General features: G+C 39.7%; 2 protein-coding genes and 1 long non-coding RNA gene across 8 annotated transcripts; 2 read left to right on the top strand and 1 right to left on the bottom strand.

Moving 5' to 3' along the window:
• Positions 1-5,124: 5,124 nt before the first annotated feature.
• On the bottom strand, positions 5,125-8,982 carry s100v2 (S100 calcium binding protein V2). The gene is made up of 3 exons (XM_082185371.1): positions 8,820-8,982; positions 6,735-6,866; positions 5,125-5,424 (listed from the first exon to the last, which is right to left on the bottom strand). The coding sequence occupies exons 1-3, from the start codon at positions 8,829-8,831 to the stop codon at positions 5,266-5,268; spliced, it is 303 nt and encodes a 100-aa protein (XP_082041497.1). The 5' UTR covers positions 8,832-8,982; the 3' UTR covers positions 5,125-5,265.
• A 190-nt stretch (positions 8,983-9,172) lies between these two features.
• Positions 9,173-13,101, top strand: LOC309510544. The gene is made up of 2 exons (XR_014210389.1): positions 9,173-11,269; positions 11,379-13,101. It is a non-coding gene; the product is annotated as an uncharacterized lncRNA (long non-coding RNA).
• Positions 13,102-15,558: 2,457 nt separating this feature from the next.
• LOC309510536 (immunoglobulin kappa light chain) lies at positions 15,559-24,377 on the top strand. 6 transcript variants are annotated; one of them, XM_082185362.1, is made up of 8 exons: positions 15,559-16,284; positions 16,957-17,283; positions 18,080-18,373; positions 18,804-21,325; positions 22,587-22,831; positions 22,964-23,236; positions 23,413-23,718; positions 23,876-24,377. In XM_082185362.1, the coding sequence occupies exons 1-4, from the start codon at positions 16,236-16,238 to the stop codon at positions 18,965-18,967; spliced, it is 834 nt and encodes a 277-aa protein (XP_082041488.1). In that variant the 5' UTR covers positions 15,559-16,235; the 3' UTR covers positions 18,968-21,325; positions 22,587-22,831; positions 22,964-23,236; positions 23,413-23,718; positions 23,876-24,377. The 6 variants fall into 6 exon arrangements, with proteins under 6 accessions (XP_082041488.1, XP_082041487.1, XP_082041489.1 ...); XM_082185361.1 differs by having other exon boundaries at positions 22,964-23,311; XM_082185363.1 differs by lacking the exons at positions 22,587-22,831; positions 22,964-23,236.
• Positions 24,378-24,945: the final 568 nt, after the last annotated feature.

Here is a 24,945-nt window from a genome sequence, read left to right as displayed (position 1 = left end):
AGAGTCAATAAATGTGCAAGTCCAAGGCTAAGACTAGACCTTTATCACAGTATGTATGTTGTCACATCCAGCTTCAAAAAGCTTTATAATTTGTTTACCTCAATGGATCATTGCCAGTTTTGGTAAATAAAATAAATTATCTTAGTTGATATTGACAATAATGATATACTGAAATGTGAAACGTGTTCTCTGTCCATGCTATCATAAATTAACTGACCTGTTAAGGTCCATTCCCACCAAGAACAATAACTATAATTATACAAAGTTATGTCATGAAACTCTAGATGGCACAGGATGGCTGATTGGTTCCTGCTGAATCGATGAGCTTGCATGCTCAACTTTAAAATACTTGATGGTGTTCTGGTTAAAGACATGCCAATGCTTGAATTATGCTGCCTTCATGTGCTATCGGAATTATCATAAATACGAGTTTCCTAGTTAAAAATTGGACATGAATGCCCTCTCAAGTCATATTTACCACTGGGAAGTTCGGTAATCATTTTTATACCCAAGTTCCCGAGATGGGTGGGCCACTATCTTTAAACATGGGGGAGGATCGTTTTTCAGCGCGTTTATATATTTATTTAATATATTTATTTAATATTGGATATAGGTTATTATATTTTAAAATATATTATATATTTTTACGTTTTTGAGCATAGCGGTGTAGTTATTGTATAGTTGTATAAGTCTTCTATTTGCCTTCTGTTTGTTGTTATCTAATCAAAATGTGCTGTCATTTTGTGTCATGGTTATACTGTGTGAATACTTTTTTGACTATATTTTTGAGCCTTTTACCTTTACTCAGAAAGGACAGTGAAGAGTGACTGGAGAGAGATAGGGTGGGATCGGGAAACGACCCCGAGTCACATTCGAACTTGGGTCCCCTGTGAGCACTTGGATCTGAATACGATACGGACATGGCGGTAGTGATTTTGTTACTGTTTACGATCTTGTCCAAAGAGCTGGACTTGGAGGTTTTTGCACAAAAAAAAAAGGCCCACATGGACTAAGGGCCCTATTTTAACGATCTGAAACGCAAGTATCAAACACGAAACGCAAGTAACTTTGAGGGCGGATTTCTAAACGCAAATCTAAAAAGGGTTGGTCTGAAGTAGCTACATTACTCATAGGTGTGGTTTGGGCGTAACGTGAAATAAACCAATCAGAGCGTCATCTCACATTCCCTTTAAAAGCAGGCACGCTTGTTCCATGGCGGGTTGCTATTATAACGGCGGATTTGCCAGGCGCACGCCAGGAGCAGTTCACAGCCGAGGAGACCGACGTTTTCGTCAGGGCCGTAAAAGACAGAGAAGTGACATTGTATGGGGATGGGAGAAACCCACCCAAATTAGATTTGGTTAAACAGGCGTATAATAATTTGGGTAAATGTGTAAGCTAGATTTATGCCTACTTTATGGACACCACAATGATTTCCCTTGTGTGGTAATATTTTTCCTTGTAAATATGTATGATTTGCAAAAATGGGAACTGCTGCCAGCGTCTGTGTATGAGAGAAGCAAAGTGTATGTACGTTGTGTACACGCTACATTACGGCCAAGCATGCACCCTTAAAATAGCATCTGAATAACGCGTCACTGACTTTAAACTAGGTTTTTCCTGGTCTGTGTCGGAATTGTTTTCTGGAACTACAAAATGGCACCAGGGAACGTTTGCGCCGGAACACGCCTCCTCTTTTCGCTGAACCGCCCCTGGGAGCGCAAGTTCATTCCCTAATTTACCGACGTGCGTCTGTGGAGAGAAAAGTCCGCTGTGCGTCGGGTGCAAAATAGGAATGATACATGTATCGGTGTACAAAGTCAATTGCGCTGGATGCAAGATAGGGCCCTTAGTGTCACAGATTTAGCAACACCATCACTCCAGCCATCAGCACCAGATTACCACACTCCGCCCACTCGTTCACCAGAGTTCTGATCATCTGCATGTTCTCATCAGCACACTTTATTTAGACCATCATTCCCTTCACCTCATTGTCTGGTCTCGTCTACGACAAGCTACCTGCATACTCACCTGAGAGACTTACCTAAACTACCCGATCCGTCTTTAGTCTTAAGTCTGCCATCATCTGTTCCTCGTCTTCTGTTGTGATCTCCTGTTCGTCTGCTCACCAGCCGTTCACCTGCACAGATAAACACTGTGTCACCAGCCAGCTAAGTCTGCAGCTATCATCTATTGCCTGTTGACTTACCTGTGTCGCCTCCCTTCTTCTCATCCACTCCTGCAAATAAAGTTTTATTATTAATCACTTACCTCGTCTGTCCTCTTCTGTTTATGACACTTAGCTGGTTTTGCAGCAAAATACAATGTGTTAATGCATTGACTAAAGTGACGTTTTTGAAAATAAGACATTTCAATAACCTTTTCATTGCCATTAAAGTGAAATTACTGAACCTAAACATAGGAGCCTGATAAAAAAAAAAGCTAATTTAAAAGAGAAATGTCAGATGGATTTAGAGATTTTTGCAGTTTCTACCCCTACCCCTCCGTTTTGCGTGTGCACGTGAAGGGGTAGGGCTGTCTCAATTCTCTTTTGGTTGGAGGGGTAGGGGTAAGGGGAAGGGCCAGATAGCCCTTGAAACGAAGATTTTTCGGGACCACACTTCAAACGAAGGGGTATGAGAAATGTACCTGCATACACCGGCTACAGAGGCAACATGACTGCCAATAATCATTTTCTTTGTCACATTCAATCTTGTGTTCATATTTACGGTCATGTTCTTCAAAGAAACGGTTGCAAAAAAATCGTTAAAGTTCGTTAACAATATGACGCGTGTAAAAAGCAAAAGTTTGAAGCGAAGTGGACGCGTGAATGAGGCGAATTCGCGTCCACCGCGCCGCACTAAACGCCTCATTCGCGCCGCAAGACCTCCAGACGCGCGTAAACGCGTCTTAACATTGAAATCACTCGCGCCAGACGCTCTATTTGCGTTTGGTGTGAACGCAGCTTTTAGGCGTTGAAGATATCGTCATCCCCGTTTTTTTCTGCAAACTTCAGAAGAAAAATACAAAAAATAGCTGTAACTCACGCAAGACTACAGCTGACGATGGCATCTTGGAAGTTTGTGATAAACATTGGCGCATCTCCTGTGACGTAGGTGCTAGCGACGATGTATAATGACATGTAACAGTGTAGTAGTGGTGTCCCATTTCTTAGGGGAATATTTTCACCCCTACGCCTTGACACTCTGTTTCAAGGGGCAAGGGTTAGGGGTAGGCGAAGGGGTATAAAATAGAATTGGGATTGGGCCTTACTCTTCAATGTCCCATCCTTGTCTCCACCCTTGAACTCGCTCCAAGTAACCCGTGAAATTATCCAAATTAGTTTTTCTCAGCTCCTTACTCTCAGCTCCTTACTGACTCTCTCCAGCTCTCCCGCTTTGCACCTCTTGACCACCAGTTTGGCTTTGTGAGGTAGATCCCTTGGCTATACCTCAGGCCTCCAGGCCCACGTCTCCACCTTGGCTTCTCAGCCCTTTGGCTTTGCCTTGGCTCCGCCAGGCTCCCATTACTGCTTTGGTCCCTCAAGCCGGTGGCATTGCCTTGGACTTCCGGGCCTGCGATGTTGCCACCTTGTTCAGCTCCACCTCCATTGGTCGGCCCAAAGTTTACGGATAAATGCATGTACTGCACTGGAGACTGACATTAATTACTTGGGCCCCCTAAATTTGACCGAAATCAATGATTATTGTTCAATCGGAAGAGTTTTTTTTGCAGGGCAGTGCACTACTGGTATATCTAATGTAGGGTGTTTACCTTAAAAAATACAATTCTTTAAATTTGAGACAGTATATATGGGTCATTTTCACTAAAGATGCAAAAAGCATGCAAAAGTGTTCATTCAAATAGGCTGACAAGATAAACGTTCACAGACCAAGATGCTAATTCTGTGGAGTAGTTTAGACAGAATATGTGGTGAAGAAAAAAAAAAGTGGTGGGTGTCTACTCCTGTGAAAATTTGCTGTGGTGAATTTGTTCATTACAGTACTGAATTAAGAAATCTTAGGTCTGTTCGCCTGTGACCATCCTAGCTTAATGTCTAAATGCAAATTAAGACAGATCAAGCAACAGCTGCAAGAAGGAATACTCAAATTTATCATCTTAAGGTCTATAGAGTTGAGTTGAGTTGAGTTGAGTTGAGTTGAGTTGAAAGTTGAAAGTTTATTTGCCATTTGTACCGGTACAGCTATACAGGAACATAGGAATTTTTGCAGCAGAGCTCGTTGAGTCAGAGTCAACGAGTTGAGTGTAGAACTGCCTTTAAAACATATACTGTAGGCATTTTACAATACAAGAGAAAAGGAAATGCATTCAGACCACATAGGTTTTTGTGTGTGTGTGTGTGTGTGTGTGTGTGTGTGTGTGTGTGTGTGTGTGTGTGTGTGTGTGTGTGTGTGTGTGTGTGTGTGTGTGGCGAAGACAAAGTTCTCATGCAAACCTACACTGTAAAAAAAAAGAAAAAAAAGAAAAGTATTTACATGTAACCTTATTCAGCAGTTTTTAAAACAGATATAACAATATTAAGACCTGATCATCTTTCTGTAGTTGCGTTGTTTGTTTTTTTCTCAGAAAGGACCTTAGTCTTTACAGTAAGACAGATTTGTTAATATTTGTGTTGCACAGTGACAGCTGATTCTAAAATGAAAATTACAATTGGTTATAAATAAGAAAAAAACAAGGGATGTTTTTTTTATGTGAATTTTATTAAACAATAATTCAGGGTGTTATTGATTTTTGGCCATACAAAAACAGTATTACAAAATATAAATAAAAGTTGTTGATGTTGTTTTTGTTTGCCATACTTTAGACTATTATGGCAGTAAGTTTAAATGTAGTGTTATTACAAAAAATAATAATAATACTAAAAAGAAAAAATGAAAGATTTTTTTTTTTTTTTTTTTTACTGAGAAACACTGTGGGAAGCTGTAACTTTACTTGCAAGTAAAACAAATTGAACTCCAGGTTAATTGTGGAATATGAAGTAGTTAGTTAACTTGTCTGTATATTACGATTTACTTGATATACTTGATTACTTGATACTTGATTGAAGAGAGATGATCACTGTAATGCTTGACACAATGTAAAAAAAATTAATATAAAGACATCTTGATGTTTATTTTGTCAGCATTTTATTGGAATGTTTAGGAAGGAAAGTTAGTGTTTTGTCTGGAGATGAGTGGTTCTGGATAAATGCAGAGATGCAGAGGAGACCAGATCTTAGTGGCAGATGCAGATGAAGTCTGCAGCTCATAGTAAAAGGCAGGTGCATTTGGACAACTTCTCTTGGCTGAGCAGACCATGCTGGGTTGTGGCCAAGTTCTGGATCAGGCCCCAGAAGTGTTTGAAGCTGATGCCTTCTCCATCTTTCACACCCATTTGCTTCAGCACATCTCCAAAATGATCCGACTAGAGGAAAAAAAAGAGAGTGAAAATCCTCACTGATGTCCATGTATTCTGTCAAAATGTGCCCCATTTAAAATGTTAGGTTTTTTTCTCTCTCTTTTGCATTTGAACAATTGCACTTTATCGCCCTCATGTGGCCATTGGTTTGTCTGTATTGCTCAGTAATAAACATTATTTTGAGCCCCCCCCCTTTTATGTTCTTTAATAACTCTGCAAGTTCAAGTACAATGAGTAGATTCAGGCTTTCAGTTATAATCTTTAAATATAATCTAACCTAATTAAACTTTGCAATGCTTGCATAATCATATATACAAGATTGATATTAGTTTTGTGGTAATACATTTTTCTAAATCTGTACAGTGACAGAATTGTCTTTCTTCTGTTCCTAACATGTCACAACATGAACTGTGAGCACAATTACATCAACACTGAAGTACAGTTCAAATGTTACAGTATAATTTACCTCAGAGCATTTGCTCTTCATTCAACTAAAATAAATATAAAATCTTCTATGTCACAGGTTCTCCCTGAAGCTGTAGAAGGCCTGCCATAACATGATCTAGTACCGACTGTAACTGAAGAGCAGGAGAAACTATTTAGATCAACGGCAGCCACCATTTTGCTCCCTGAATGGAGCCACACCCAGTGTCCTTCGCAGGCTCAACCTGAGTTTAAACTGATCTGTGTAATCAGACCACGCCTCTATCTAAGGCAACAAACTATGAGAAACAGTCTCTGTGAAACCAACCAATCCTTCACAGAAATCATACACAGGAAAAATGTTAAATTATGGTAAAATGGCAGCTGTGGTTACCAGAACTTTACCATAATAAATATGGTGACAACGTTACAGGCATTAGGGGAAGATGTGTTTTTTACACCAGCTAATACACTGTTCCTAAATATACTGCTACTGGAATAAGTTAAGTGGACAGATGATAATAAATAAAGCCTGCATGTTAGCTGCAAACCCCCCCCCCCCCCCCAACACACACTCACAAACTACACCACCAAAGTAACATGTATCCCTAAAACAATGCAAAAACATTAACTTAACGTAAGCTAATACTTTTTATATCTAAAAAGTATTTTTACAATGTTTTACAGCAAAAGCTTATTTAAAAAAAAAACAAACAGGCCTAGCATTATTGGTATCATAAATAAAACTGATTTCACTGTAGCATTTCCACATTTTCCACCATTGAAAGGATTACCAATTGTTAAGCTGCAGCTTAATACAGTCACCGGACATGAGTAATAACAGTTTTTAGACATTCTTATCTGGTGGAATGAATGGCAACATGGGTTTTTACCTTGACTAAGGTTGGCATCTGGGAGGAGAGAAGGTTCTTGAACTCATCTACCTTCAGCGTAGGCCGATTATCAGGAGAAGCAGCATGGAAGTTTGTGACCAAGGTGTTAATGGCCTTCTCAAGGTCAGAATACTGCAAAATTAAGAGAGTACAAGATGTTGTGTACAGATAGAGACAAATAATTATAAGAAAAATAATATAGGTGGAGGTTCTACTGCTTAAAAATGTTTAATTGAAAACCAAAAGGGTTTCATAGCCTGATGTTTTAGGAGAACCTGTTTCAGTTTCACAAAGAAGTTTTTTCTCTCTAGTTCTTTAGAAAATCACCCATGTGTTGGCACTTTAAAGAAGATAGAAACAAAAAAAAACACTGATCTGGGGAGAATATAATTATCTTTTTTGCTCAATGTCTATCATAATTCAAATGGAAAATGTAGTGCAGGAAACCATCTCTTAAATTACAAAAACAGAAAAATGATATGACGATCAGCACTTTTTTTTAGAATTTAGAAATTATTTATTTAGTTTTGGTATGTTAACATCTGTTGCTTTGTCTTTTATAATGAAGAACAATAAACATTCAGGCTGAAATAATCATATGCACTCAGTTTTATATATTGATCAGTCAAATTGTCAAAAAGCTTGTGCTCCACTCTCCACTTCACTCTCTTCAAAACTATCTGAGCACTATTAAAGGAGTCTGTAAACTGTGTGTATTCAAACCTTGCTCCCTCTCACACAATTATCTAGATTCTAAAGTACCTGAAATACCTGCATGTCAGGCCATGACAGCCCGCCCTCTGAGCATTATGTATCTAAGCTGAGCCTTTTATGACGGAAACTATTTCCCTGTTTTGTTAAGACAAAAGGTTAGGGTTTCATTGTTATGGCTCAAAATACATTTACGTTGAAATACATAAAAATCCTGTGGCTACAATAATAATAAAAAAAAGGGTTAAAGGGATAGTTCAACCAATAATAATTTTTTTGTCATTTACTCACCCTCCTTTTGGTAACCAGACAGTTGACTGCACCCATTGACTTCCACAGTATTTTTTCCTGGAAGTCAATGGGTGCCGTCAACCATCTTCTTTTGTGTTAAACAGAAGAAAGTAACTCATAAAGGTTTGTAACAACTTAAAGGGCGAGTAAGTAATGACAAAATTTTCATTTTGGGGTGAACCATCCCTTTAATATCTAACACTAATTGCAGCCTTGACCATTCACAACCACCCTGGTCTCACACCTTCGTCTTGAGGCCTTTCTGCCAATGCACAACAACGCAAGAGTCTGATTGATTCCCCGTGCTTTCCATTTCTACACAATGGCTGTATGTCAAAACCTAGTGAGCTGCCTGCTTAGACAGCATTTTTTGGCTATCATAGGCGCGACGGGGGTGGTTATAGGGTTGGAACGCAGGCAGCTCACTAGGTTTTGACACACAACCATTGTGTCGTTTGAATAGATAAAATTGCGAACATTTCATTGCAGCGATGGTCTCGACTCATATGGCTTGAATTATCTGGCACTATTTCTAAGATTCTTTCTTTGTTAGGGTCACAGGGCGAGTTTCTGCATTCAAAAACAGGGAGACTCACTCAGCGCAGCGGGATGCCAAAGAACGCACGTCCTCGAGAAGTTTTCGAAAGTTCTTTTCAATCTACATGTCCTATAAAACGCGGTGGTTATGACACGAGACATAAATAACAAAGACACGTCCGCATAAAAAACAACCAACCAACCAAACAAACAGAAAACAGCACAAACGAGGTATGCGTCAGTGGCACTTGGAGTTATTAACTGCTCATACAAAAAGGAAACAGAAGCAAAGATCGTTAGGGGGCGAAACACTTAATAACATTTATAGAAAAAAGTTTTCTTGTTTTAGTTTGTTTGACAGCAGAATACTACAGCATCTTGACACCGTTTCGGTCAAGTGCGGAAGATTACCGAGACTGACAAAAGCAAAGTTTCAAGAGAAAAAAAAATGACGAAACGCAGCTTATAACATTCATAAACCGTGTGAACCCCAATTTAAAAGTAAAAGAGCAATCACAAATATGTAATATAATGTACACCACATACCTCTGCCGCCATTTGAAGTGAATTTATTTTATTTTCTTCACACTAGATAAACTTTACTGTTCCCGTCGTGCAGTACTCCTACTTTACACTCTCAGCGTCCCATCGCTTCTGTCACATCTTGGCTGACATCCTGAATCCTCCCACTCAGGGGGGAAAAAAAAGGAAGAAAAATCAAACCCACCTTCCGTGTCAGTGACCGCTATGGGAAAAATATCTCCTGTAACTTGATGCTTTAGGACAGTAAACCTAACGGGGCGGAGTCGATCGGGTTTCATATGCTCCACACTCTGGAAAAAACTCTGGAAAACCAGGTTTCCGTATGACACATTTTTGTTGATGGATGAAACTATTGGAAACTATTAGGCCTACTGCTCCTTTGGGAACACATCTGGAAGCTCTCAGGATACAAATTCCTTTGCGCAACAACAGGCCTCTACTTCAGAACGTGTGATTAGGTTTGCATTGGCCTAGTTTTTAGGCGTGTGGCATGTCGTAATCGTATTGTTCTAAAAAAAACTAAGTTAGAACGTGTTAGATATTCAATGTGCAGTTTTGGTCAGCATTACTATACATTTTTCATGATATTCTTTCCAGGAAGCTATCAGACATACTCTATAGATTCCCATTGAGCAAGGCGTGTCCCTGTACAGACCAAAATTCACTGACTGGCTGTCTTCCTCTCCTTGTTTTCTGAACAGTTCTGGTTATGCACAGGCAAGGGCATGCTTAGCATTTTGGGTGGGTGCACTGAGATTATGAGACATGACACTCCTTTGACAGCATTACAGCAGCACATCACTAAAGAATATAGGGCAGCATTGTACAGGTGCAAAAGCACACAGATTTACACATAAACAAACTGAGCAATGAATTAGTCAGCCTATAGTCATCTTCAAACAGTTGCACAACCTTCTTGTGCAATTTTAAAAATGGTAATTGATAACTAGTAGTAGGCTTTGTATAACTGACTCACTTACACAAGCAGAATTTCAAACTCACACTATGAATATTTCAGGTGTTCAGGGACCTTTTTACCCATACACAGACACACACGAAAATGGATTATATATTTTTTGTGTTATAGTGAATTTTACAGTTAAGGCCTTAATGTATAGTCAAATATACTTTACATGTGCTTTAGTCAGTACATCGAAATTTTTTAAAGCATGACAATATTATTAAGCCATGATTTAAAATGTACTTTAATGAAAAGTATATCTTTATTGCATTATTAATTAATAATATATTATTTGCAAGTACAGATATACTTTTAAGATTAGAAGTACACTACAAGTGCACATTCAGTTCAATTAAGCACACTACTTTTTCACAATGGAATACATTTGTTTCTGTCTTATGAAGTTTTTTTTGTAAGTTGTCTTTAGTGCATGTTGATTCTGGTTTGTTACTGAACAATGTCCATTTGAAAACATCAGGGTTTGGCCCCATATTCAAGTAAATTGTAAATGGTCGCAATTTTTCTGTTCTTTTTCCTTGCTATATTTATATATTTTTGGGGTGTGAGCACAAACAGCAGTGTTTCTCACTGCAGATGTTAGTTTCAACTCAGTGCAAGTCTACATTCTTCACATACCACATTTTTATGGCAAACTGGAGGTAAAACAGGCAGTTTGCAAATGGCAGTCTACCTCAAATGTAGCATACTCAGAAAGAGAACAAATGTACTTTGTATGTACAAACTCGTGTTCATACTTGTATGATTGTGATGCATAGATTATGCATGCTTCAGAGTCCAGAGTCAAGTATTTGCTCATGAGTGTTATCATCATCTGCTTCAATGGATGCTGCACTCTCATGGCTAACTAAACAGACAATAGAATATGCACTGTTCAGCCACAACATTAAATCCACTGACAGGTGAATTGAATGACATTGATTATAACATTACAATGGCACCCTTCAAGGAGTGTGATATATTAGGCGACAACTGAACAGTTGGTTCTTAAATTTCAAATGTTGGAAGCAGGAAAATGGGCAAGCTAAAGATCTGAGCGACTTTGACAAGAGCCAAATAGTGATGGATAATGGCTAGTCTTGTCAGGTGTTCTTAGTATGCATTGGTTAGTACATACTAAAGGTGGTGCAAGGAAGGACAACCGGTGAACCAGCGTCAGGGTCATGGTCATGGTCACCCAAGGCTCGTTCAAGCATGTGGGACTGCTGAAAAACATAATGCTTCACAGTGCAACCCTATGTATGGGGCTGTGTAGCTGCTGACCAGTCAGAGTACCCATGATGACCCTTGTTCAACGGCAAAAGTGCCTACAATGGGGACTGTTCAAATGCCCATTGTTCAAATGCCAATGAAAATTGTTCAGAAATGGTTTGAGAAACATGACAAAAAGATCCAGATGTTTCCTTGGCCTCCCAATTCCCCTGATCACTGTGATTGGGCATCTATGGGATGTGCTGGACATGAAAGCTTCAGCGTAGGTTCTACCAGGAAGGCTCTAATGTCACGTCATTCATTAATTACATTGAGCAAATTAACTCAACACTATATAAGTCTCACCTTACTCTCTCATTTGCTGATCATAGGTGACCTGGTGAAGTAGCCCTCCATCTTCCCCACCACCACCACCACCAGATATGCCCATTCCTCCTGTCCGAGGTTGGCCAGCTTACATCAAGACATGGACTAAGGACAAAGACATTTGTGATAGGACTGTAGCTGACACAAATTCATATGTAATTGTTGAAAAATCTTTCAGAGAATAAAATTATTGAATGTTTATCTGCCTACTGAGTCTTTCTGGTACAACAAAAAATTTGATCCATGGATGTCCCACCTCGCAACTTGCAGGGCTTAAGGCCCCGATAAGTTCTTTTTTGTTCTTCACTTTGGGGTAAAAAGAAGTTAGAAATACGTGACCAGCGGTATACTATTTGCGAACATGCCGATGCTGCCCATGCTGCTGCAAGTGGCGTTTAAATGAATATGTAAAAATGTGCCACACTTTGATTTGAACAAAATAAACAAACTAAACACAGCAAAAATAACTTTAAGAAAGCATCTGATCATAGCGATGTTGATATGTTTGCACCAGATCTACAATTCAGCACTCCAGTCAAGTCACGTGACTCGTCATGTTTATTTACTCATCAATGCTTTTACTTGCAGACATCTGACCTTGACAGACTGGACAGGAGACATGAAGATTTCCATATCATAAAAAGGCAGAGCCCCAGAGCCCTACCTACCTATAACGTAATTGCCATGGACCAATGGGGGTTCGAAGGTGGTCACCAGCCATAGTGAACTTTTCGGAAAGTAACATCACACCAGTTCATTCTTCGATTTTGTTTAAAGTATATCGGTGCCTTTAAAGGATCTGCTGCTAATGTCTTGGTGCATCAGAGCTGAGGGGGGCACACACGATATTAGGAAGGGAGTTTTAATGTGTGGCTGATCAATGTATACAACATTAAAACCACCTGCATAATATTGTGTTGCCAAAACAGCTCTAATGCATTGAGGCATGGACTCCACAAGACCTCTGAACGTGTCCTGTGGCATCTGGCACCAAGACATTACCAGCAGATCCTTAAAGTCCAAAGTGGTGCTCTCTGCTGAGTCATTGAGGTCCAGCTCCACCTCTCTGGACGTCTGATGGGGTGGAGGGATAGAGTTGTGGGTAGGGTTAGGATGTGGTTGGATATTCTAGCTCCAGCCATTAAGCCCAAATTACATTCGCTCCTAATCGCTAGACGTCTAGTGAGGGGGAACTAGACGTAAGCTCCACCCATTTGTTCTGCAGTGAGCAGCCTCTCTTAAAGGGATACTCCACCGTTTTTTTCATATTAAACTATGTTATTCCCTTAACTAAGACGAGTTGATACATACCTCTGTCATCTCAGTGCGTGCACTATTGACAGAAGTGAGAGGAAGAGGATCAGGCGTGACTTTTTACTGCGCCGAGTCGAAGTATTCCCAAAAGTGCTATTCCGCCATACATTATAGTTATCCTTTTTAACCCGCTTAGAAAAGTGTCACGTTTTATTTTGTGTCACCATACTTGGTCGTATAACTACTCGTGTAACTGTTTTTAAATAGGGAAAACGTTGATGTGTTTGGTCACTTCTAAATTCATTGCTGTTAGATACCATTGAATATACTGGGCTAAGCTGAGTGCTATCAAAGTGTCACCGCGCGCCAGAGTGATTAAGTGCACGCACTGAGACGAGAGAGGTATGTATCAACTCGTCTTAGTTAAGGGAATAACATAGTTTAATATGAAAAAACGGTGGAGTATCCCTTTAAGTCCTGCAAGCTGGGAGGTGGGGCCTACATGGATCGGATTTGTTGGGCCAGCACATACTCAATCGGATTGAGATCTGGGGAATTTGGTGGCCAAGGCAATACCTTGAACTCTTTGTCATTTTCCTCAAACATTTGAATATATAGCTATATTAATTAAAATACTTTGGAGAAAATAGCTTAAGCTAAACCAATATGTCATGAAAATATTAGGGCCAATTTTCTATTATTTTTCATTTTGAAGCTCTTTGATGAGGACTTTATTTAATTTCAAGAGCTTATGGTTAACATTTAATTTTTCTTCTTTTTTTTCTCCCCACAACCCACTAGCAACATCAATCCATCCATTTTTAAATCCATGCTAGTCTTTAAAAGAAAATGTATCAGGGTGCCTTCCAACCTGTTCAGTTTGTACATATAAAAGTATACAGAGAAGCAGGAAACCAAGAGCACATAGGATTAGTTCCCTGTCATACCAACAAGGGTTGAAACATAACATGACTGATTACGAATTTACTCTGCCTAATCTGCTGCCAATGTCACAATACCCTATCCTGTTCAAACCTGTGCTAAACTGAATCTACTTCTGCCCTGCCTTAATATCTCATAACTACTGACATCACAGAGCCATGACTCTCCCTGTATCCGCTTTAACCAGGGGCATTTCTATCCTTTCATCATTACTGGGACAAAGTGTCTCTATATTTCAATTGTTCTTAACCAGAGGACGGAGCAATCTTCTAATGGGACCCCAAGATGACTTACAATGACTTAAATTAAGACAAAACAAACATTTGATACATTATAATCATTTTATATATTTACATTTGCATTGCCATTATACATTATATTTTATATGTTGCTTGTTATGCAAAGTTATAAAATAAAAATAAAAATCCTTATTCCTTAATCCTTGTTCAGTAAATCTCAAACAGCTGGAAAAGTCATAGGGCCTTTGAATATTGCTGAATGGGTAATGTTCCTCTCCGTGGCTGAGGAGAGCCATGACCTTTTAGAGTTTTAGAGGGAATTCCTCCAGCTTGCCATCACCAGCTCCCTTGATAACAACACCCTGAGGACCCTGTTCCAGATCGGGGCAACTTCCAACCACCCTATTGACCTCCCAGACACCACAGGGCTGGACTGGAGGGAAACCTTGATTCGTTGTCTGGAGAGTGTTGGATCCCAGTCTGGAACCAAGCCCATCTCTGAGACCATTCCAGAGTCTCGTTCCGTCCCGTCATGGCCGCCATTCCAGAGTCTCGTCCTGTCCCGTCATTGCCACCATTCCAGAGTCTCATCCCGTCCTGTCATGGCCGCCATTCCAGAGTCTCGTCCTGTCCTGTCATTGCCACCATTCCAGAGTCTCATCCCGTCCTGTCATGGCCGCCATTCCAGAGTCTCGTCCTGTCCCACAATGTCCGCCCTTTCAGAGTCTCACCCCGTCCCGTCATGTCCGCCATTCCAGAGTCTCGTCCCAAGATGGCCGCCGCCGCGCCTGATTCTCCTGTCCCCCTCCTCGTCCAGCGTTCAGAGAAATTGGACTTAATAGATTTCGATACTGAAATACCCTGTCTTCCGCCATCATATGTATTATCTGTCTGCCCGGAACTGTCTGTCAGTCCCAATCCCCCCCCAGCCTCCCTCTCCCACCTTTTCCCATCATCTATTCCTCATCCCCACTGCAACTGCTTCCTATCAGCCCCTCAGCTCAGCCTCATTCCACCAGCAGTGATATGGCCTCGCCACGGGTCTGCCAGTCTCTAGCTCCATCGTGGTCGGTGGATCCCCGATCTCCGCCTCCGGCCTCCGCGACCAGGACTCCACCTCAGCCCGTCTGCCCATTAGCTTCACCTTGGCTCCTACCTTCCTCATCTCCATCGTGGCCCATTAGTCCACCAGATCCGCCAGGCTCCCTTGTACCTCTGGCTTCGCCTTGGTAATTCGTCGACCTGCCCTCGCCTCAGGACTACACTCCTCCGGCTTCGCCTCGTCCCTCTGGCTCCATTGGGCTCCTCACTCCCTCCAGCTCCACCGTGGTCCTCAGTCGTTCCAGCTCCACTGGGGCCCTCTGAATCCCCGCCTGTGCCTCGGTTGCCAGAGCCGTTGGAATCGCCATGTCCTTCCGGATCCTCAGCATTGCCTTGGCTCGTCGGCTCTCCGTCTACACCCTGGTCTCCTCTTCCACCTGCTCCGCCTTTGTCAGTCAGCCCCCTAGAGTCGCAAGCCCTCTCTCCACCATGGCTCCTCCCTCCATCGCACCATGAGCTGCAGCCTTGGTCCCTCCTTGCTCCATCTGCTCCAAGTCCCTCCTGTCTCCTCCCACCATCTACTCCACCCTGGTCTCCCGAGCTGCCGGCACCACCTTGGAGGCTTCCCATTCTGTCAAAGCCACGCCCACGCCCTTGGATGTTTTACGGCGCGAGGATGCGCCTTCCGGGAGGGTGGGGTGCTGTCACCTTTCAGTTCATGTTTGGACTTTCAGTTTGTGTTTTGATTGGTTCCTGTTTTCCTTTGTTCTTTTTCCACCACTCATTTGTTTCTATGGTTACTGTCATTATGAGTTAATTTGTCCCAGCTGTGTCTGATTAATTATCTCGTTTCTGTTTGCTATTTAAGATGCACCCTTTCTTTCAGTCTTTGTCCAATGTCTGTTGTGTGTTTTCCCTGCCTTTCAGTTTGTTCCAGAGTATTATTATTAAAGGTTGAATTTGCATCTGTAATCGGAGTCTTCAGTCTGTTCCTGAGATAACCACAGTGTGAGAGTAGCAGGTAACAAAATTCTCAAGAAAATGTTGGTTAACATTGAAAGCCATGTTGAGGATGTCACTGTGAATATTTAGACAACTAACATTTAAAACTGTTCCAGCATTTAAATTCAAAAGATATTAACAGAAGTTTAAAAAAGGCGAAATGGAATATACTGAGGTCCAGCATTTCAGTCAAACTGTTTATGAAACAATATCACTGCATTTTAATGCTAACTAGACTTGCTATAGTTTTAAGTATCCTGTGTTTTCTGTAGTCACTGACTACTGTGAGAAGACCTATAACAGACGGCTGAACGGAAGACCAAGTTTTTGCTGATCAAGACAAATAAAGGCTAGATTCAGTTGTGTGATAGTCAGACATAAAAGATGAGCATCTGGCTGATGATGATCTGGGTATCCCTCACTGTGGGAACAGGTAAAGAGATTTTACTCATTTTGTAATGAAGCAGTATGTTAAATGAGAATTTTAGTCTCTAAAAATATACTTCTAAATTCATACAAAATCAAGTTGGTAACACTTTATTTCAATAGTCCACTTTAGACATTCTACTAACTATAAGTAACTTGTCATCTACCTATCAGTCATTAGAGTATTAGTAGACTGTCTGCTTAATATCTGCTAACACTTTATTTTGATGGTTTCCCAACATACCAACTGTAAGTAACTTTGCAAGTACATGTCAACTTATTCTTCTAACCGTATCCTAACTGTCTACTAAAACTACTAAAATGAAAGTTAGTTGACATGTAGTTGCAAATTAATGAGTTGGTTGGCATTTACAAAAGTTACTTATAATTAGTAGAATGTCTAAAGTGGGCTATTGAAATAAAGTGCAACCATCAAGTTTATTTAAATGTACTAATGTGCTTCAAGGGTTAACATTAATATTTAATCTGCAAGTTATATTTGTTTGCATATTTGTATTTTGTAAGTATTGTATGAATTTAGCATACACTAGGTGGATCGACATGATAATTTTGAAGTTTTTAAAAATTAAATGCTTCTTTACGTTGTTCAAAAATCTGCTGTATAAAAGCCCCAAGAGTCCGAAGTATTAACATAAACATTACAATATTTCTCATCTAGGGACAAAGCCGTTCATTGTGACACAGTGGCCGACCGTTGCTGAGGTGATGGCTGGAGAGGACGTAATTTTAAAGTGCAACATTGTGGAGTTGTACTCCCCGTGTTCCACGGTGGCTTGGCTAAGAGTCATTCCTGAGAATGCAACAATCAGCCTCACTGACAGACTTCAAATCGATCCTCATCACTTGTCCAAACAGTGGACCAGCATTTGTACTGCTGTTATCACCAATTCAACAGTGCATGACTCCAGTATGTACTATTGTGCAGCTGTGCAAAGCCGCTTTGCTCACATTGGCAATGGATCCAGGGTTATTGTGAAAGCCAAAGGTGAGTCTAGTTAAATATAATAATAATAATAATAATCTCTTATTATGAATAAATAATTTTGTATAAACAAAATAATAATGGCATTATTGTCTTCTGTGTACATAAATTACTATTAAGTAATATACACAGAAGACAAAAATGCCATTATTGGTGGCACAATCAGGTCAAATTTACAAAAGGACTTTAAGAAAATAAATGTATGGCATTTTTTTGTCATTTACTCCATAAAAATGAGTGGGTAAGTATAGTACATGAACTTTATAGCGAGATTTAATAATGGCATTTATATCCAGGATTAAATATTTACCTAGAATCAATAATTTTTCAGTTTTTGAATATAATTTTACATTTCTTTTTTAATTTTTACATGCTGAATTATCCTTGACTCCCATTTATACACTCACTCTTAAAAATAAAGGTTCCAAAAGTTTTTTTTTTTTTTTTGGTGCAATAGAAACAGCATTTTGCCTTCCCTAAATAACCTTTCAGTCAACATTTCTGAAAAAAATACTTTTTAAATTTTTTTAGTGTGAAGAACATTTTAATAATCAAAATAACTTTTTTCCATTATAAAGAATCTTCAGTGCAATGGAAAGATTCCATTGATATTAAAGGTTTTGATGGAGCCATCAATGCCAATAAAGAACCTTTATCTTTAGAGTGTAGCCTATGTGCCTCACACTTTTAATACAACTGATTTACAATAAACCCACTGAACACAATGTTCTAAAGTCTTTCATTGATGCTTAGTATTTCTCTCCATTATAACCAAATGTTTCTCCTAATCTCTTTCCAGAACACACTGTGTTTCCTGTTATTGATATTCTGACACCGCTGATCCCAAATGGTCCTTTAGTCCCTCTTCATTGTGTTGTGACTGGCATTGAGTCTTCTCAGATTCATATGTCCTGGGCTGTAGAGAGGAGAAAAGAGAAAGGACAGGCAATTTTGACACATGGGAATGATGGTGGCATCCAGATCACCAGGAACCAAATCCTGATCACTGCTGAGGAGTGGGACAGAAAGGTGAAGTGCGTGTGTGTGGTGAAGTTTAGAGGACAGCTCTATACCAAGACCCTTCAGCGACATGGTACAGTATAATATCTCTAAAATATACACTACCGTTTAAGAGTTTGGGATTCATCGGGGGGATTCCCTACTGCTTTCAACGTTGATAATAATAAACAGCAAGTTGAGCTGCAAATCAGAATTTTAGAATGATTTTTGAAGGATCATGTAACACTGAAAACTGGAGTGATGGCTGCTGAAAATCAGCTTTTTTACAGGAATAAATTATATTTTCAAATATATTGAAGTACAAAATAGTTATTTTAATTGTAATAATCTTTCACTTTTTTTAATCAAATAAATCCAGTCTTTGTGACCCCAAACTTTTGAAGGGTAGTGTTTAATTAGTTCATAAAATTGATTTATTCATTGTTTTTAATGAACATCTTTATATTGAATATTCTGTGTTTTACTTTTTCTAATGTACTCTTCCATATTTTCTCTCTCTGCAGATGCATCAAATGTGTGCTATGCTGTAAAATACATATATCTGTCTCTCTGCCTCATTTTTGGTCTCCTGTTTCTGATAACAGTGATTGTTTATGTTTATAAACTGGGACGAAAAACTTTTGTGATGATGTGTCTATGCAAAAACCTATCCTCTTGTTCAGTCTGACATTTCCCATCACTTTTTCCAAACGCTCTACCAGATGCCCCAAGAAAACAACAAACGGTGCTAATATACGCTCACGATGTGATGTAATATGAAAAATTATAGTCTTAACCTTTGTCTACATAATGAAATCCCAAATGGCCAGACAGTAATTCATCTGTTATGAATCCTTAAAATACTTGTGTTTGGGACGCCGTGAGCACAAAATAGTGTACAGCGTACATTTTTAAATGTGTGTACAGTGCATATACTGTATGTGTAGCCTATATGAATAAATAGTGCTCATAAACGGCTGTTGAAATAATATTCTCAAGTAAAAAGTGTAGAGGTTTGAACCTGGAAACAGCATTGCTTACATCATGACTTAACAAGTGGATATTCAAAGAATTGTCTGTTTATCTATATATTGCTTTGACAAACTTTTTATTCATCAAACTTATTTTGGTGTTTGCATTGCTATCAGTGGAAAGATGGCAATAGTTATAAATTGGCATATCTATTTGCAGGAAGCATGTTTCAGGAGTAATTGTGATCTTTTTGCTTCAGATTTTTATTGATGTTTATTTGATGTTTTGAATAGTGTGTTATTTTGTGAAATGTCAGTTAATTGAAAGGATAAATTTTGACTTTCACCCAATCTGGGCTGAACTGTTCATTCCACAGCATGATATTTTTCAAAGGAATTTAAATATATATATATTTATATAGCCTAGAAAGTGTCAGTCGTGTGTTGCTGAATGGCAAATGTAATTATTAGGAACAAAGAACCAGCAATAAAGAGATATTGTGCCTTATGTGATTTCGGTTGTGTGGCAGGGTCACAAACAGGAAGTGATTTTTTCTTTCCTTCAGTGTTTTGTTTTTCTGTGTCCTCTTTATTGTGTGGTTGCATGCACCACACGAGCAAAATCATGATGAGGACCTCATCTCATATTTGCTAATGTCCAAACTTTGCTCTGTCAGCGGAAAAACTTCAGTCTCAAAAGTACGGCAATGAAACCTCAGAGATGCATAATTCTAACCCTGAAGTGTTTGGGGGAAGAACAGAATTGCTGATTTTGTTGAAATGAAATAGGGCACAAGTATGTGCCACACTGCTTTAGTCTTAGATTGCATTCATGTATTTGGGTAATTATGATCTTATGTGTTAAATAGATGCCAGTTTTTGTGTTATGCATCAAGAGTGCAACAGAGATTGCATGATTTTGCCACTTTACTTATCCACCCAGAATTCGTTCAGCTCTCATGTGAAATTCTTTCAGGTTTTCATGCCTTGAAAAACCATAATGTCCAGTTTCTGTCAAATATAATATAGTTACAGTCATTACACTTATCACATTATTTATTTTAGCAATATCGCACAAGAAAGACTGCTGTCATTCCGGATGTAAGTATGAGGCCACAGGTTCATAGCTGTGCTGATATTTATGATTGTGAGTGTCAAATTTGTACTATATGCAATAGTGCAATAGATATAGAGTAACGAACATTTATTGCCAGTCATGGAAAATTTTGTCACGTGTATATGAATGGAAAACCTTAACCACAGAAATATCACAGTACATGTTGCAGTTGGCAAATGAGGAATGGTTTGCAAGGCTGGCAGATAATGGCAGACATCTTTGCACATCTTAATGAACTGAGCATAATGCAAAGAAAAATGAGAATTTCCTATAGCACAGACAAATAGTGTGGATTCAGATCAAAGCTTGCTACTTGGCGATAGCATGTGGAAAGAGCCACTCTGTAAATGTTTCCCTTGTTCAAACTGGACATTCAGACAGCACTGCAGCATTTTGTGAGGTCATTTCTAGCATATTTTTTTTTCTCTTATTTCCCCTCAACTTCAAAGCCATTGACTGGGTAAGAGACACATTTAGCTAATCTGCAATGGAAAAAGGAAATGGACTTTAAAGCAACACGAGCAGCTCACTAAAATGAGACACGACTGTGGTTTAGTGACCTAACTTTTGCCAGTTGCTGGTTAACTGAGGCCAAAGAGTATCCAGTCATCGCAGACAGAGCAATATTAGTGTTGCTATCATTTTCCACAACCTGAGCTTTGATTTGTAGGCTCTTACTTACACATATCACAGTGCGAAAAGGACCCAAAAGCGAATGCTGGTTGCAGAGGTTTATTGAGGATCAGATCAAAGACAAAAATAGGCTGTCTGCCAGTCACCGGCCGTCTAGGCGGACGCAGAACAGGACAATGAAACTGAAAAGGACCAGGCTGCAACCAGGCAGGGTGAAAGGCACAGGTATAGTGACTGTCAGGAAGTGCACACAGGAGATGATGAGCACTGACTTCACTTGGTGGACACAACAGCACAGACTAGCAGGCTTGGCACAGGATAACAGGTGAAATCTCTTGTCTGATGCACACACACGGAAGGAATTAGATAAAGGTAACTCACAATGATGAGGCGTCTGTAACAGGCATGAATGAACAAACAATAAACCAACAAAGAGGAGAGAAGAACACGTGATCTAAATAACAAGAAGATTAGGGCAAATGGAAACGGGTGTGGGAAGATGAGCGAGGGCGCAAATGCAGATTCAGTTGTGCGAGAATGCATGTGAAGGAGAGGGAGAATGGAAACGCTGATATAGATTGTGTTAATCTGTGCGAGAGCGCACGTGCAGGAGAGGGAGAAGAGAAACAAGTTAAGGAATCAAACTTGACTCCTGACTCATAAAGAACAAAAACAGAGAAAGGCTGACCAGGAGCTCTGTGTGTCGGTCATCAATTCCAGCCAGGATATCATCTTTGCGTTCATCGTAACAAGCTTGAGTTTCAGATTAAATGTGAATAGCCTACTACTTTTGATGTGCCATTAAAACATGCCATTTGAAGAGTTGCAATGCCTGTTTGTGCATTTTTGTTATATATACATATTATATACAGTACTGTTATAAAACCATAATAACTAGGGATAAGAGCTTAAAGGGATGGTTCTGAGTAAAATCAACCTAGGGTCTTTTGCACCATGACCTCGAGCCAAACACCCCCCAGAAGCATTTTTTCCCTTGGTCAAGCATTATTAAAGTTAGAGCTTATTTTGAAATATCAGCCGGATGGCTTAGTGCAGGCGCTAACGGATCCTAGGATGCATCTCGTAAATTACCCCACTAATAATGCCCAGAATGGTACCAAACTTATACGGTAGTACAAATAGGTTCTGTACTCATAAAACGAGGCATTGGAAAGTTTGTAAGTTTATTTAAATAACACTTGCCTGACGGCTCATGCTACTGCTGACCCGGACATCGACGTCACTTCAGGGGTTTGGGAAAAGCACGTAAAAGTCCTGGAAGAAAGCGATGCATAAGGATGTAGTGTAACGACGCCCAGTTCCAGGAATGCACTAATATTTTGTTGGTAGTACCAGTTTGCAACAATTATTAGTTAACACTAAGTTGTTAACACTTCGGAAAAAATAATAATTCGTATTTAATAATAGATGGGTGTTTGGCTCGAGGTCATGGTGCAAAGGACCCTTTAACTGATGTTTTCATTTCTTTCGATTTTGGGGGTTTTGGTGTTAGTGGTTAATGCTATGATGCTGCATTAGTAACTGTAAACTGTGGTTCAATCTATGCAATTTTGTTATGGGTAGAGAGTTCTATCATGAATAAAACTGAAGACAAGAAATTAAGTTTCAGGTCCACCTCAGAATCTAACCAAGCTTCAATGTGTATCAGTTTATCATCAACAAGCTGATGAAACGACCGTGGACAGACAGGAAAAGGTGTGTGATATGTCAGACTCTGCACATTTCTCTCAGTTGGTTTGGCCTCTTAAGTCTTCAGACAGCATGCATGACCTCCTTTTTCTTGTCTTGTTCTGGTTAATTTCGCCACACGGTAAGCTACAATTTTTCTTTTCATTTATGCATTTTAGTACATTTGTAACTAAAACTAATTGGTAAGACCATCAAAGTAGCATTTATGATATTGTTTAATTTTTCACATTTTGAGGTCTGAATCCCTTTGCAGCGATGGCGGGAACAGTTTATCAGTTTCCCCCGTCAGTGAAAGTAAAATCGGGGGATACAGTGACCATGCACTGCCAACTCAATGAGGTGCAGTCATTCTGTCACACAGTGGCCTGGGTCCGAGTAAATCCAATGAGTGGAATAATAGACATTCTGCAGGATGCAAAAGTCCCTCCTCAGACTAAAGATGAGGTGGAAAACTCAGTGTGTCAGGCTTCCATCTACAACGCAGCGGTACAGGATTCTGGGACATATTACTGCATCGCTACAGACCGTGAGCATATGTACCTTGGGAATGGCACAGCTGTCACTGTACATGGTACTGTATTAGAACATGGTGGTACTCAAGGTTTGAGTTGATAAGAAAGCTCAGGTTTTAAATATATCATTATGTTTCAATCCCTTTGTTAGTTTATCTCATTAAAATTGCATCTCTCTATCTTCTTGCAGCTGACAGCACTGTTATGCCGTCTGTTGATATCATGGCATTTACCAGCAACAACAACCACGACTCTACAGTCACTCTTCAGTGTACAGTCGGGGGATCTGCTCCATCACAGGTCTTTGTGTACTGGCTCATAGGTAGTAGAAAAGAACATGGACAAACTTTGGTTGTTTGGGAAGAAGGCGAAGAGAACTCTGTGAAAACTTGGAATAATTTAGCCATATCAGCTGAGGAGTGGAAGATTGAAGGACAGTCCACTTGTGTTGTGAAGTTTGGTGGATGGATGTTCAACGCAACTCTTCATCATTATGGTAAATAACTTTTCATAATCCATATCCTCACTAAGTTAGCAAATGAAAGGTTTTGTTTTCTGTCCGAAATGTTGATCAGTATGATTTATTGACTGAACTGCTGTAAACATTTTTGATTCCTTTCTCACAATACTCTACATTTTCTTCTTTTCCTCAGATATTCAGGACACTTGTTATCCTTTCATCGGTGTAACTAGATTTTTTGCACTTGCCGCTGCTCTTCTCTTTTTCATTACCTCATTTATTTTAGCAGGACGCTTCTAAACCACAGATATTTTGTATTACATTCTATGAACTGAAAAACAAATATTTCTTGCGCTTGAATCAACTTTGCTTAGTTTACATAGGTTTTATTTTTAAATTGGCAGGGATACATACTAGATTACAAGACACAGCCTGCTGTATTAATGAACCTTTAGGATAATTATTTTCTTGTTATGTTTATGTGAGTACATTTTATGCAAATGTGAGAAGTAAAATTAGTGAATGGGTGAGAATTTTCTGCATGTGAAAGATTACATTTGAATAAAGGCCTACTGCAACTTGTAACAAACATTCAAATGTGCCATCCAGTTTCTGCCTTCCAGTTTTTCAGTTAGAATGCAATGTCAATAAGGTGAAAAATATCTTTACAAATATAGGCACGAAAATCATGAATTCCCTTATAGTTGGGGGCCTTAAGCACATTTTCGCGCAAATTCATCTAAAAGCGCCAGATTTGGCACAGATGTAGCTCAGGTCATACCGAAATGATTTAGCTAGGGCGCCGGAGCCAGCGACCCTCGGGGCCAAGATGGCGGCCAAATCCAATATGGCCGCCGCCCGAAAAGGGTTCCGGCTTTAACTTTTGAACCACATGAGTTACAAATACAAACTTGATATGTTTTTCAGCTTAATTGATCATGAGAAACACATAGGAATGTTTATATTTATGACCCAGTATATCTGGACCCCTCGATCCTCCAATTCCAATATGGCTGCTGTCCAAAAAAGCAGTTTGGGCTGTAGTATGGGGCCTTACACACCATTGTTCGCGCAAATTCATCTACAAGCACCAAATTTGGCACAGATGTAGCTGAGGGGATACTGAAATGATTTAGCCAGGGCGCCCGAGCCAATGGTCCCTGAGACCAAGATGGCGGCCAAATCCAATATGGCCGCCGCCTGAAAGGGTTTCGGCTATAGCTTTTGAGCCAGATGAGATACAAATACAAACTTGATGTCTAT

Source organism: Leuciscus leuciscus, assembly GCF_965113295.1.
Source record: "Leuciscus leuciscus genome assembly, chromosome: 12".
Classification (NCBI taxonomy): domain Eukaryota; kingdom Metazoa; phylum Chordata; class Actinopteri; order Cypriniformes; family Leuciscidae; genus Leuciscus; species Leuciscus leuciscus.
This window is presented reverse-complemented; position numbering and strand designations above follow the sequence as displayed.